Source organism: Heterodontus francisci, chromosome 8 (genome assembly GCF_036365525.1).
Source record: "Heterodontus francisci isolate sHetFra1 chromosome 8, sHetFra1.hap1, whole genome shotgun sequence".
Taxonomy (NCBI): Eukaryota; Metazoa; Chordata; class Chondrichthyes; order Heterodontiformes; family Heterodontidae; genus Heterodontus; species Heterodontus francisci.
This window is the reverse complement of record NC_090378.1, coordinates 68,242,252-68,257,537: the sequence shown is the minus strand read 5'-3', so window position 1 is coordinate 68,257,537 and position 15,286 is coordinate 68,242,252. Positions and strand designations below refer to the sequence as shown.

General features: G+C 41.3%; 1 protein-coding gene across 8 annotated transcripts in view; it reads left to right on the top strand.

The window, feature by feature from the left end:
* Positions 1 to 15,286, top strand: part of LOC137372885 (mesoderm induction early response protein 1-like) — a 75,911-nt gene that overhangs the window by 637 nt on the left and 59,988 nt on the right. For 7 of the 8 annotated variants that reach the window (XR_010975517.1, XR_010975518.1, XM_068037281.1 and 4 more), the window contains exons 2-3: positions 207 to 231; positions 648 to 793. Coding sequence is in view for 5 of the 8 variants with exons in the window: in XM_068037281.1 (XP_067893382.1) it covers positions 207 to 231; positions 648 to 793 (171 nt within the window). In the remaining 3 variants the exon portion in view is untranslated. Of the gene's footprint in view, positions 1 to 206; positions 232 to 647; positions 794 to 6,596; positions 6,676 to 15,286 lie in introns of those variants that run through there. The other variant, XM_068037283.1, reaches the window with a different exon arrangement.

The window sequence follows — 15,286 nt, the reverse complement described above, 5'->3', positions numbered from 1 at the left end:
ATAGCTTTGAAGCATCATTTTGGGCGGGGGAGCGGTTTATGAATACAGATAAAAGTGTTCGCCTTAAAGGGAGTTTTTCCGTGGTTTTTGTAACTTATAAAATGCTATTTAAGTCATTTGATGTGGAAAAATTGCATTTGTTTTTGAGATGTTTTGCCTAGTGAATTTATTTTGAATCCTTTTTACGTTTTATTGTTAAATTACAGCCTTCCGTTGGAAGCTCGAGCCCAGGTATAGTAAATGTAAACTTTCCTTGAGGTGTATATTTATAGTAAAGCTAGTTTTATTGCAGAGTGTTGTGGAAATTAGTGTTGTAAACTGCATATATCTTAAAGCATATGAATGTAAATAGTAATGGAGGATTCTATGTAAACCTAAAAATGTAGATTCCAAAAGCATTTTTTTTTTGCATTTAGCATGTAATCTGATGAATTCTCTGCAAATTCTATCAGTTAATTGTGCTGCCAGAACTGTGCAGTTATGGCTTATAGAACCAAATCAATGTTGGAATGCAAAAATCAAAATTGTAATCGTATTAAATATTCTGAAAGCCCATTCTAGTGTTTAAAGATGGTATATAACTGCTGAAAAGTCAAAAACATTACATGTGCTACCCACTCCCCCCTCCCAAAAAATGCCTTCTACAGGGGGTTCAGCAGGCTCAGAGGACCATGATTTTGATCCATCTGCTGATATGCTTGTACATGATTTTGATGATGAACGAACACTCGAGGAGGAGGAAATGATGGAAGGTGACAACAATTTCAGCTCAGAAATTGAGGATCTTGAAAGGGTAGGTGATAATTTTAGATTTAAAAAGTTATGGGTTCTGCTGCTAAATTCTCTAATTGTGTAAGAATGCAAATTTGATGGATGGAATAACTGATCTCTCTTTCCAGCTTCCTAATGCCCTTAATGTTACATGTGTGAAGACTGGAAAAAAAAAAGACAAGTGGAGATATACTCATCGTTTTACTCATTGTTCACTTCTACCCACATTTCCTTTACATTACTAGTGGCAGATATTTCAGTGTCAGAATTTAAAACCCTGTAATTCTACCCACTTTTTATTTACCTTTTATTGTGTTACATTAAACAGTTTGACCTTTGGTAGACTTTCCAGTTGAGACCGGCTACAATAAGTCATCCACTTATTCTCATGCAAATACATGTTTACTGCTCTTATAATGTTCCATAATTTTTAATGGGGAAGAAAATTGTAGGAAAACCACTTTCCAAGGGCGGCACAGTGGCGCAGTGGTTAGCACCGCAGCCTCACAGCTCCAGGGACCCGGGTTCGATTCCGGGTACTGCCTGTGTGGAGTTTGCAAGTTCTCCCTGTGTCTGCGTGGGTTTTCTCCGGGTGCTCCGGTTTCCTCCCACAAGCCAAAAGACTTGCAGGTTGATAGGTAAATTGGCCATTATAAATTGTCACTAGTATAGGTAGGTGGTAGGGAAATATAGGGACAGGTGGGGATGTTTGGTAGGAATATGGGATTAGTGTAGGATTAGTATAAATGGGTGGTTGATGTTCGGCACAGACTCGGTGGGCCGAAGGGCCTGTTTCAGTGCTGTATCTCTAATCTAATCTAATCATAATCTAATCAAACTAAGTAACTGTGTTTATTGTAACTCATGGCCCCCTTAATTCTAATTATTTGCTATGAAATTTTGCACAGAAAAGTAAGCATAAAGCTTTCCTGTCTAGTAAGCATAAAGCTTCCACGTCTAGTGTACTAAAGCCATGCTGAAATTAGAAGTTGAAGCACTATAAAGTGTTCAGGGAAATGCAAGAAAACTTCAACCTGGCCTATCTTTCTTAGATGTCATTTTATCAGAAACCTATGTCAAAGATTTTTTAGTAAATGTTAATGAATATTTGTGTGGGAAAGTGCTTAATTCATATTCATTCCACATTTAAATAATCTTGTCAATTATGTAGTGTCTTAATCTTGCAGCGTTTTGTTTAATGGTTGTATTTACTCAATCACAGAAATAAAGATAGTGGATAGATTATAAATTCAAGTAGAGGGTCAAATTGTCACTATATTAACTAGAATTGGAAATGTGAAATAGAACATGCATAAAGTACATAAAGAATAATGGATTCTAGGCAGCGATTACAAAAATAATACTATAATTGAAGTATTCAAGCTGTCCAAACAGCATTATAAATTGCTTTTTATGAAGTTGGTTCCCCTGTGTTGATCTGTTTTCACACAGTTGGTGGTTGCCGATGCTTATGCAAGCTGTGCTTTATGTTCAGTGCCCTTGGTGATGATCTGTTAAAATTATTAATGATTTGTGATGAGATGTAAGTTTTATGCAGAGAATTTCATTGGGTTGCAAATGGGCCCAAATTTGAAAATCTATGGATTAGATATGGAATTTATAAGAAATTGGTTATTAGCAGACTGATGAGAAAGGAAATGTTTGCTGTGTAATACATAGAATAGCATTGAAATTGGAGTGTAAGAACAAGCCATTTGCCCAAAAAAATTCATGTTCATCCTCCACATGAGCAATTGTCTTAATTCCATGAGCCTGCCCTATTCCCATATTTATTTGTTTCCTTCTCTTTGACATGGTTTTTGTTTCAATCACTGCTTTAAAGTGCTGAAAGGAACAGCAGTTTGGAGTAAAAAATGTGATTTTTGGCTGTGACAGTATAGTTGATGCAAGTGTAGCCAGTGTTTTAATGTAGGAAACACAGCAACCAATTTGTGCACAGCAGGGTCCCAAATTAACAGTGAGATAATCTGTTTTAGTGACATTGATTAAATGATTAATGTTGGCCGGGACATCAGGAGAACTCTGCTCTCCTTTTGAATGGAATCATTTATATCTACCTAGGACCTTGGTTTGACTTCTCATCTGAAAGATGGCAACTGCAACAGTATAACCTCTACTGCACAGAAGTGGGATTTGAACCCATAACTTTCTGACTCAACTGAGCCACAGCTGTCACTAGTTTGAGGTTACTGTTGATTGATGCATATCTCAGACATTTCTTGGTTGTGTTTGACTAGGGTGAAGTATTTATTTGAGGGCCTTGGCTGTTTACTCCCAGCATTTTGCTGCTCATGACCAGATACACTTCTCACAAATGAAGTTTTATGATTAAAGCTCATACAGATACTTTTGATCTGACACCACAAAACTACTTCCATACATATAGCAGTTGATTCATTAGCAGACCAGTAGAGTACAGACTTGGCAGGGTTATTGTAGGGATATACCAATGCATACACATTCTGTCCCTGCGCTTCATGGACAGATCTAGTAACGCTTGGCAGGCTTGCAGCATATATGTCCATGAATCCCCTTTCTGTTCTAATGACTTACAGGGTGGATATACTATAACAAAAGTCCAGCAAGGTCATAAACTAATAGTCTGATAGATAAGTCATTACTGGTAGGTGGAATTAAGAGGTATATGGTTACATGGAACATTGAGATGGTGTGAGGATAGGGGTAGAGGGAACAGAAGGGAGTGGTATTCATCAGGAGCTATGTTGGGGCAGCTTTTATTTACTACGTATACATAAAAAATCTGAATTTAGAATCAAGGGGATAATATTGAAATTTGATCGCACCAAATTGGGTGCGAATTGTCTCAAGGCTCATGAAGACTGCAAGAGAAGTAGGGACTAGGAGGGTAGACAGAGAAGTGGCAGACATGGTGTAATTTAGATAAATGAGAGGTTATTCATGGTATGATTTTAAATGGGGTAGAGAAGCAGAGATTTTATGCAGGTACAAAGGCCATCAAAAATGGCAATAAGTAGATCAGGTTATAGTGGAAAGTAAACTGAATCTTTGATTTTGTATTTAGAGGCATAGAATATAAAAGCAAGGATGAGGTAACTATCAGCTTGTGTAAGGCCACAATTGGAGTATTGTGCACAATGCTGGGCACTCCATTCAGAATATTGAATAAAAAGTTTCAATGTTTGATTCTAATCTCTCATCTGTGTAATCTGATGATTTATGAAGAGAGATTTGAGAAATTGAGGTTTTTTTCACAGGAGCTGAGAAGGATAAGAGGACAAGAGTGTTGTCACATTGCTTTAAGTCCTTCTACCTGCTCCAAGACCAAAATTCCTCATGAGTACAGCTGACAGCATTTATGAGAACTGTGACTTTGCTTTAATTTTGTTTGGAATGTACCTCAGCTGTCTCAATCTGCAAGCCAGAACAATGTTGAATCACTTGTTTTACTTTTGCAGTGCAGTGCTCCATTGTATAAATGTGTTTGTCGTATGTGAAATTTAGCCAAGCTAATAGATACATTAATAAAAAAAGAAAATACTGGAACTACTCAGATTAGGCAGCATCTGTGGAGAGAGAAACAGAATTAGCATTTCAGGTCATAACCTTTCCTCAGAACAGAAAACTAATCTGCATATTTGTAATTTTTACAAAGGTCGAGTGAACCTCAAGCATTCCTTTTCAGTCGATGGTTATATAGTTTCTTGCGGCAGTAAATTGTAGCTCTGAATGTTGGACAAGTACTACTCCCTATATCATCCACCTGATAAATATTAGTGCCAAAGCCCCAATCTTGAGTTCATGTGGGCCAGAAGTTTCCGGTATAACCTTGGTTGGTATGTACACAAAGGCCTTTCATTGTTAGAAATGCATTCTCTGCATCAACATACCAGAGTCTCTGATGAAGCTTGGCCTTTCAATTGGAATTCATTAATATTGCTGTTGTTGAGGACGAACCTGTATGTGTCTATTTGTTATGGTTAGGGATGTGCCTATGATGATAGCTGTCCAATCCAAGGATTGTCCGTAGCAGTTTCTTGGGTGGGTCCTTCGTGTAGTGACATCCACCTCTGCCTGGTTGGGGTTCTCGTTCTTCCCATCTGCATGATGGCTGAGGAGCAATCGACTATCTGTTGGTAAAGTTGCAACTACTTTGCTTTACCAGATTAGTATATTGGCACCATGGAAGGGGTATTCATTCCATGCCGAATAAAGATAATGAACATCTCCATATGTTGGAGTTTAATCCCTAACCCCTGTTACGACAGAGTCTATCGTCAACTGACTGGGAACACCATCACCTTCAAATTTCCCTCCAAGTCACCCATCATCCTGACTTGGACATAAATGGCCATTCTTTCATCATTGCAGGGTCAAAATCCTGGATCTCCCTACCAAACGTCAATGAGGGAGCAACTTCAGCATATGGACTACAACGATTCAAGGAGGCAACACACAACCATCGCCACCTCAGGCAACTGGATTGGCAACAAATGCTGGCCTTGCTAACAACTGCTGCATCCTGAAAATGAATTTTAAAAAGTCTTTGGAACATTGCATTTTTTCATCCCAAACAATGTGGCCATAAACTCAGATGACCAATGTGTGCCCCGCTTAGCCTTTTGTCAGATACTTGTCATATATTTAAAAACCTTAGCTACTCCAGGATATCCCTTGTGTGAGCCACAGGGTATACATCAGCTCCTGTCAGATATTTTAGTTTCTGATGATCCGCATGAAACTACTTGGCTTTTTTTAGTGGACCAGCACATGAGTGATGCCCAAGGACCCAGGAACAGCAACTGACGTCTTCCAGTGTTCCCTCGTGTTGTGTAACATTGTTGCATGGACTAGAGATTTCTGTTGCTTAACTCATGGATAAGCTGTTGTGCTTATCTTGGCTTCCTAGAGAGCAGCGACTGGAGGCATATCAGTATTTCTGCAGCTTGCCAGTTCTCTGGAGAATAGATGAACTGTGTAATCTAGCCCATCAAGAGCTAGATATGCTGTCTGCTAATGGATCTACGATGTCACCATCCTCTGAGTGGACATGAGTCATAGTGCTATCTCCTCAGAGGTGAGGGAAAATTTCAGCCTTTTCCTGTGATAGTGTTGATACATGTATGGCTGATTTAAGCTATCTTACCTTTTCCTGCAGTTTGCTCTCATTGGCAGCAACATCAGCACACTCTGGCCTACCTTGTGGAGTGTTTGACACTGTGGTTGAACCAGGTTTTCTGGTGGCACTGCACAAATTCTCCTTCCTGTAGGTGCTCTCAACTGCAGCACATTCTCCCCTGCATTCCTATCCTTGTCAGTGGCTTTCCCTGATGATATCTTTGTTTGGCATTAATGGATCACTCACTTCATGTCTGTATAGCAGTTCAAGTCGTGAGAATCCTGCTGATTGTCACCTCCTTATAATTAATAGAATTTTTTCTACTCTGTTTGCTCGTCATATGCTATGTGCCATTAAACTTCTCTACAAGTTTGAATGCCAATGATGTGAATCAATAGTTTTATTCACTTTTACCAAAGTATGTAACAGTGGCATAAAATTAGAATTGAAACTTGCCAAAATTTATTTTGGTACCTAAATATTTCTAATACTGACACCACAACATCTTGCGTCTGTTGATATGGGAGCTGTCTCATCTGGATGCCTAGTTACATGATCTGTAAACAATACTCAATCCTGGTTGCATCATCTACTATAGTCTGATTTTTTTTTTTACTCCTGATAGACATATGGTATCTATGCTCACGCTCTTAAAAGATTTGTTGTTTTTTTCCTTCATTCGCAGGATGTGGGTGTTGCTGGTGAGGCCAAAACATATTGACTATCCCTGACTGCCCTTGAGAAGGTGGTGGTGAGCCTTCTTGAACAGCTGCAGTCTGTGAGATGTAGGTATGCTCGGTGCTATGAGGTGGTGGGGGGGGGTTCCAGGATTTTGCCACATTGTGAAGGAACAGGTGACGTGTGACTTGGAGGGGAGCTTGGAGGTGGTGGCATTCCCATGTGCCTGCTGCCCTTCTTGTTCTAGGCATTGGAGGTCAAGGGTTTGGAAAATGTCGTAGAAGTCTTGGCAAGTTGCTGCATTGCATCTTGTCGATGTGACTGCAGTGTGTACCAATGTGCTGGCAATGGAGGGAGTGAATGTTTTAAGGTGGTGTATCAGGTGCCAGTCAAGTGGGCTGCTTGGTCCTGGATGGTGTCCAGCTTCTTCAGTATTGTTGCAGCTGCATGCAGCCAAACAAATGGAGAATATTTCATCACATTCCTGACTTGTGCCTTGTAGATTGTAGAAGGGCTTTGAGGAGTCGGGTGGTGAGTTACTCATTGCAGAATACCCAGCCTCTGTCTTGCTGTTGTAGCTATAGTATTTATGTGACTGTTCCAGTTAAGTTTCTAGCAAGTGGTGACATGCACATGCCCAGATGTTGATGGTGGGGGATTTGGGGATGGTAATGCTGAAGAATATCTCTCTTTTTAGAGATGGTCATTGTGCACTTGTGTGATACAAATGTTACTTGCCACTTATCAATCCAATCCTGAATGCTTTTCAGATCTTGGTGTTTTCATGCATGGACTGCTTCATTATCTGAGGTGTTGTGAATGGAACTGAATGCTGTGGAAATCACAGCGCATGTTCCCACCTCTGAACTTAAGATGGAGGGAAGGACATTGAAGCAGCTGAAGATGGTTTTGACTAGGTCACTGCCCTCAGGAATTCTTGCATCAATGTCTGGGGCTGAGATGTTTAGCCTGCAGCCACCTTTTGTACTAAATATGACTCCAGCCAGTAAAAAGTTCCACCCGGTTCTCATTTACTTCAATTTTATTAGGGCTCCTTGATGCCACACTCAACTAAATGCTGCCTTGATGTTGAGGGTTGTCTCTCTCAACTCGCCTCTGGTAATTGGCTCTTTGGTCCATGACTAGATTAGGGCTGTAATATGGTCTGGATCCAAGTGGTCCTGGCGGAACCCAAACTGAGCATCAGTGAACAGGTTGTTGGTGAGTAAATGCTGTTTGATAGCACTGTCGGCAACACCTACCACTTTTCTGATTGAGAGTAGACTGAACGGTAATTGGCCGAATTGAATTTGTCCTGCTTTTTGTGGACAGGACATAACCTGGGCAGTTTTCCACTTTGTTGAATGGATGCCAGTGCTGTAGCTGCACTGGAACAGCTTGGCTAGAGGCACAGCTAGTTCTGGAGTGTAAGTCGTCAGCACTGCAGTTGGGATGTTGTCGGGCCTATAGCCTTTTCTGTATCCAGTGTTCTTAGCCGTTTCTTAATATCACGTGGAGTAAATTGAATTGGTTGAAGACTGATATGTGATGGTGTTGATCTAAGGAAGAAGTCGAGATGGACCATCCACTCAGCACTCCTTGCTGAAGATTTTGCCAACACTTCAGCCTTATGTTTTGCACTCAGGTGCTGTTATCATTGAGGATGGGGATGTTCATGGGACCTCCTCCCATTAATTGTTTAATTATCCACCGCCATTCATGACTGTTGTCAGGGCTGCAGAGCTCTTGTCTGATCCATTGGTTGTGGGATTGTTTAACTCTGTTTATAGCCTGCTGCTTCTGCTGTTTGGCATGCTTGTAGTCCTATGTTGTAGCTTGAGGTACAGTTCTGATGAAAGGTCAGCAACCTAAAATGTTAACTTTGTTTCTCTCTCCACAAATGCTACTAGATCTAAATATTTCCAGCACTTTCTGATTTTACACCTGGTACTGCTCCTGGCTTTTCTATACTCATCGAACCAGGGCTCATCCCTTGGTTTGTTAGTAATAATGAGGGATATGCTGGGCCATGAGGTTACAGATTGTAATGTTGTACACTTCTGCTGATGGCCCACAGCGCCTCGTGACTGCCCGATTTTGAGCTGCTAGATCTGCTGTGAATCTGTCCTATTTAACAATGTGTTAGTGCCACACAACACGTTGGAGGGTGCCTTGAGTGTGAAGATGGGACTTCACCTCTAAACGGACTGTGCGGTGGTCACGCCTGCCAATATTGTCATGGATAGATGCATCTGTGACCGGTAGATTGGTGAGGACGAGGTCAAGTAGGTTTTTCCCTCGTTGGTTCTCACAACAGCTGCCACAGATCCAGTCCAACTTGGTCAGTACCGATGTTACAGAACCACTCTTGGACATTGAAATACCCCGCCCAGAGTACGGTATTTCTGTGCCCTTGCTACCCCCAGTGTTACTTCCAAGTGGTATTTAATATGGAAGAGTACTGACTCATCAGCTGAAGGAGAGCGGTAGATTCTAATCAGCAGGTGGTTTCCTTGTCCATGTTTGACCTGATGCCATGAGACTTCAGGGGTTCAAAGTTAATTTTGAGGGCGCCAAGAGCCACTTGTTCTTGACTGCCACTGTGCTGCCACCTCCGGTCTTGGATATTGGCTGAAAGATATGATTGAGTATCACTAGATCAGGCCGTTTGACTAGCTCACCAATTCTGGCACAGGTCCCCAGATCTTAGTGAAGAGGACTTGGCAGGATTATGTCCATTATAGTGATCGGGGAGCATTTTTCAAATACCAGTGCATTGGACGTTTGACTGTTGAATGGCCCTTGATATGTTATCACTTGTATGGAATGAACATAGCAACATTATTAAGTCGCGCCATTAGTGGAATTTAACATAGGTTAGGGTTTCTAGTGCATTTAATATTGTGAAATAATGTTTTTCCAATGCGTTGCAGAATTAATTCTACCTGATGTTTAAAAGTCCAGATCCCTTATGGGAACCAAAATAAAGGCAAATAACTTTTTTTTTCTCCTGAACAATTATATTTTAGTTACTGGTGTCCGCATTGATATTTTTCATAGGATTCTTTTAAAGTTGAGAGAGGTTGGCTATAGTTTGCTAATAATGTGATGTATCACTTAGAATACAAAGTTGCACATTGACATGCTGATTTTTATATATACATTTGATTATGCCATCAGTAGTGCATGCTTCAGGGCAGCTGTGATGGTTCCAGCAAATTGTTCTCAAAATCACTTCCCATCTAATAGTCTCGCTCATCATACAGTCTGTACTGGGGAAATTGGGAGTTATACTCAGGTGAATGTCCCCAGAGTTGCAGTTGAGCCAGATTAATTTTGTCCGGATGCAGGCCTTTTCAGAGCACGTAGAGGTGTATAAAATGCACATTTGACAAATTTGAATAGTATTGCTTCACTCTGAATAGTTGAATAATTGTTGTAACTTCATCAGCTAAGTTAAAATTTGAATGAAGAAAGCCTAAAATTGGGGGAGAGACTGGTCTAGAATAAAAATTATTTCTATGTCAAAAGAAAGTCTATAACCTGGAATAGATATTGAATATTGAAGCAAAATTTCTTTATTTTCACTTGAACGCTAGTTTATTTTTCCTCAGGATTTCTTGTAAGTATTGTGAGAAATGAAACAATTATGACTGTTTTGTTTGAACCCTTTTTTTATGAAGGGTTGGAAATCCTAAAACTGCAAGCAAAAATACAAGGAGTACAAACTGCATTTTTTGATCATTTTTAACAAAACTAAGAATAAATGACTATAAATTTTAGAACTAAAGTTAGCACAAAATTTCTAAAGACAGCTGCGTAAGTAAATTGAGACTAAAAGCTAAGCTCTTGAAACAAGACTAAAGTTAATGAAATTATTTCTAGGACTAAAACAACAATGATCATGAGTCCTTGGCTACACTTTAGTCAGACTGTAAATCCTCACTTGCCTCTACTTAGCAAGACATTAGCTGAACATTATACTAGGACTGATTTTAATACAGTTTAATTTTTTTGTGCTGAAAGTGAGGATATTTGTGTTGATAATTGGAGCATCATTCACTTGCTTCCCCCCCACCCGCAAACCCGCACCCATTCTCTGCATGTAACATTACAAATTCTACTTTGTCCCAACTATATGCCTTGACATCAAAATGTTCTCTATGCCAGTGAGAATTTTTTTCCATTTTCGACAACAGCAGTTCTTGCAAGAATGCTGATTTGCTAGATGGTTTGTATTGTGGACCTGTGTATAAGAACTGTTAATATTGCTCTACGCTCATTCTCATTGCTATACAACCTAATAACCATGGCAATTGCATTTGATCTACTTAATTTTCATACCCAACTTTGTGGTCTTGGTCCTTTTAGTGCTGCCACTACTTTCTTGATGCTCCTATGATCTCTGTTGTTCTGCTCCTAGCTGCCTAATCAGGCTAGCTCCACTAATTTTTCTATAGCACATGTGAATACCTCAGAATTTGTTATCTGCTGTTGTTTGAAGAAAGAATTTTTAATTTCAAATGGCTTTGAAATATCAAATATATGCATATATAAAAATGTCTGGGCAAGTGGGAAAATAGTGGCAACTTTGGATTTTGGAGCAGATATGCGTACACACACATCAAAATGCAAAGTTTATTGCAGTTTTTTCCCCATGTATCCACTTTTTTTCCAACTTCCCATTTTTATCAAGTTTTGAATTTTCTACCTATTTCATCATGCAGCGATCTTAGATGAAGTATGTTAAACCATTAACTTTAAACTTTGCTCTCGGGTCAAATGCTCTGACCAGGAGGGCTGGAAAATGTATATTAAGCCAAACAAACCAGTTTATGGAGTGGTGCTACTTGTGTATCACTGCAGCCTGACACCATAAGAGCCATTAACCTATTTCAAACAAGAGATTGGGTGATTATGCATTTCGAGCTTAATCCTTGTGAGCCATAAAGGATCGTTGGTTCTGGATCTTATTCATTTTGAAAAACAGCAATAGGTTATTTCTTGGGGCAGGGCAGCAATCGGTTTAATTGGAAGCCTTACTGGCTAACCCTAAGACGGGGAGAAAGTTAGAGGTCAAACTGTTGACTTCCTGTTCAGATAGGCAAAAAACATATGGAGTAGAATTTTCCCAGGCCTGTGGAAGCAGGTTTGAAAGCGTGTTGCATGGGAAAATTGCAGAAAATGACATCAGTTCAGGAATCCCGCCCTTTTCCGGCTTTCCCAGGGGCAAGTTGCAACTGGAGCAGGGAACCCCCTTGGTTTTGGCAGGAAGTGCTTAAAAGGGCAATTAGCAGGGGGTTTTTTGCACATGGATTCCTTCTTGTCCCAACAGTGCAAGAGTTCCACGCTGTTTCTGCAACCGTCAGGCTGAAAAAGGCAAGTGCACAGCGGCAAGAACTTCTTCAGTGAAACTGTCAAGCTGGTAAGACTTTGATCAGTTACATTGAAGAGTTCCAGCCATGGCCAGGTGAGAAACTGCTGTTCAAAGCACTCCTGTCAGAGAATACTTTCACTGCGAGACAGTTGATTGCCAACTTGTTGGAAGGCACATCACCCACCTTCAGCTGCCCTTCCCTGCTCCCATCCTTCAAAACGGCATGGGAACTGCTAATGTAGTTCTACCGTCCACCTCTGCTGAGGGTCAAGCAGAGGCCACACTGCTGCCAACTGTTTCAGCAGCAGGTGCTGCCTTCTCAGCCACATGCCCCTTGTTACGACCAGGTGAGAAAGGTATCTAGGGGTCCCTTTTAGCCTTCACCTGGTCGTATTGTAGCGGTTTTTTTTTTTAAACACACTGTTTTGAGCTCCCCTTTTGTAAATCTTTGTTCACTACTTTCCAATCATAAGACAAAAAAATTAGCACAAATGGGCCACCTTGGGTTTAAAGAAGAAAAGTGAAATTTATTGAAACTTAAACTCTAATTCGTTTAACGCCTACTTTACACATCGCGCCCCACGCTAGCGTGCATGCACAATATGCACATGCAAATAGAGACAGTAAAGAGAAGACAAAATAAAGTAGAGGGGTTTGAGGCAATATCAGAAGAGTTCCTTGTTACGGTGCTTTGAGCTCACTGTAGTCCTTTTGTAGGTAGTCTTGCTTTTCATTGGGGCCCAGTATTATTCTTAAACCTTAAATAAAAGCAAAATACTGCAGATGCTGGAAATCTGAAATAAAAACAAAAAATGCTGGAAATACTCAGCAGGTCTGGTAGTATCTGTGGAGAAAGAAACAAAGTTAAAAGATGCTGCCTGACCTGCTGAGTATTTCCAGCATTTTTTGTTTTTATTTCAGATTTCCAGCATCTGCAGTATTTTGCTTTTATTTAAGGTTTAAGAATAATAAACCTAGTTCATTGTAGGAGACTTTTCCCTCTTGGGTTTCATCTGTCTTCAATAGGTCTTCAGTTCCATGAAAAAGAGATGGGAGCAGACAGGAGAGAGATGTTCAGTCCAGGAGCAAAAAGCTTTGAGTTTTAAATCTCTGGCAAGTTCAAATTCAAAAAAACTCCAATAGCCAGTTAGTCATGTGACTAAACTGGTCTGACCACATCTTCTGTGTATCGGGACTGGTTCCTTTGTTCAAACACTATCTGCTAGTATGCAAAAAAGGTCTTTCCGGCAAGGAGCCAGGCAGTTCCTTGTGATAGGCCCTCTTCTCAGCAACAATTTTAAGTTTTAATGTTTACGTGGCGAAATATGTGCCTCATTCTTAGCAGGTGGGGGCCTGCATGACCACCCCCCCCCCCCCCCCCCCCCCACATAGCAGATGGGATAGATTCTCAGATCTGACCAGAAGGAGGTGAGATCCCAACGCAGGGTCTACAGTCAGAGGGTCAGCTCTTGCGACATGTCTTGAGTGCCAGTTCCTCAGGAGGCTCAGGTTCTCATGGTAGGTTACTGCTGACATCCGCAGCCTCATGAAATAAAACCTCCTTCCCAGTGGACCAGGTGGACACTAATTCAGTGGCTGACAAAGTGCCTATCTGGAGTCGTACCTTCCTTGCCTCTTGCCATATTGTGTACTCTCTCTATTGCAAGGAGAGTAAGCGGGGCGATGTGAGTGATAATTGCTTGTATACAGAGGAGGGAAGGACAGCATTTTTGGAGGGTCAGTGTGAGGCATGGGTGCGAGAGGGCAATAGGCTTAGGGTAAGCATGGGTTTTGGCTGCTCAGATGGGGAATCTGAAGTGCCTGTAGGGAGAGGAATGAGTGGAACTGTAAGGTGTTGACCAGAGGCATGCTGTGCAGGAGAACGTGGCCCCTCAGCTGGACCTCCAGGTAAAAGTGGGAGGAGGATTGGGAGGACAGGGATAGCCTTCCTCGCCATTCCTGTGGGTGGTACAACCTGTAAAATCCAAAATTATTTATTTGCATTTGACGTGTCTCATTAAACAGTCATTTAACCTCCGAAGATTGAAGAAGTGCACGTGACAGCAGTAGTGAGTATAGTTCATTTAACATGGGGCTTTATTAGTACCAGTCCCTACTGCATGACTGGATGTTAGATTAGATTAGATTAGAGATACAGCACTGAAACAGGCCCTTCGGCCCACCGAGTCTGTGCCGAACATCAACCACCCATTTATACTAATCCTACACTAATCCCATATTGCTACCAAACATCCCCACCTGTCCCTATATTTCCCTACCACCTACCTACCTACACTAGTGACAATTTATAATGGCCAATTTACCTATCAACCTGCAAGTCTTTTGGCTTGTGGGAGGAAACCGGAGCACCCGGAGAAAACCCACGCAGACACAGGGAGAACTTGCAAACTCCACACAGGCAGTACCTGGAATCGAACCCGGGTCCCTGGAGCTGTGAAGGTGCGGTGCTAACCACTGCGCCACTGTGCCGCCCTGATGTAGGCAGTAAAACTAACCTGGGGAAATGGTATTCACTTGTGGGATAGACTAGACATATTGAACCTAAGGAAATCAAGAGCAGATTTGAAATTTGTAACACTCATTTATACTGAAGGCATTGGCCATTTGGGAAGATACTGGCATCCCTCTTGTACCTTGCTGAAGTTGTACATTTGTGAGCCTAGATGTTGATTGGAAAGTCATTCAGATGTAGACACACATCACTGTCAAGTCCAATATTGTCAATTCACCCCAAGGATGCCGCTGCAGGAGTTCCTCAGGGTAGTGTCTTAGGCCTGACCATCTTCAGCTGCTTAATCAATGAACTTCCCTCCATCAGTTGTGGGGATGCTCACTGATGATTGCACAATGTTCAGTTCCATTTGCAACATCTCAGTTAATGAAGCAATCTGTGCTCATGTGGAGCAAGACCTGGACAACATTTAGGCTTGGACTGCTGAATGGCAAGCAACATTCGTGCCACACAAGTGCCAGGCAACTACCATCTCCAAAAAGAGTCTCTAACCACTTCCCTTGATGTTCAATGATACTACCATCACTGAATCCCCTACCGTTGACATTCTGGGGATCACCATTGATCAGAAACTTAACTAGACCAGTGACATAAATACTGTGCTTACAAGAGCAGGTCAGAGGCTGCTTTTATTTATTCATTCATGTGAAGTGGGCATCACTGGCAAGAGCAGCATTTATTCCCCATCCTTAATTGTCCCAAACAGACTGGCTTGCTAGGACGTTTCAGAGGGCAGTTGAGCGTCAGCTATAATGATGTGATTCTGGAGTCACATCTAGGCCAGACGCACTAAGCATAGCAGATTTCC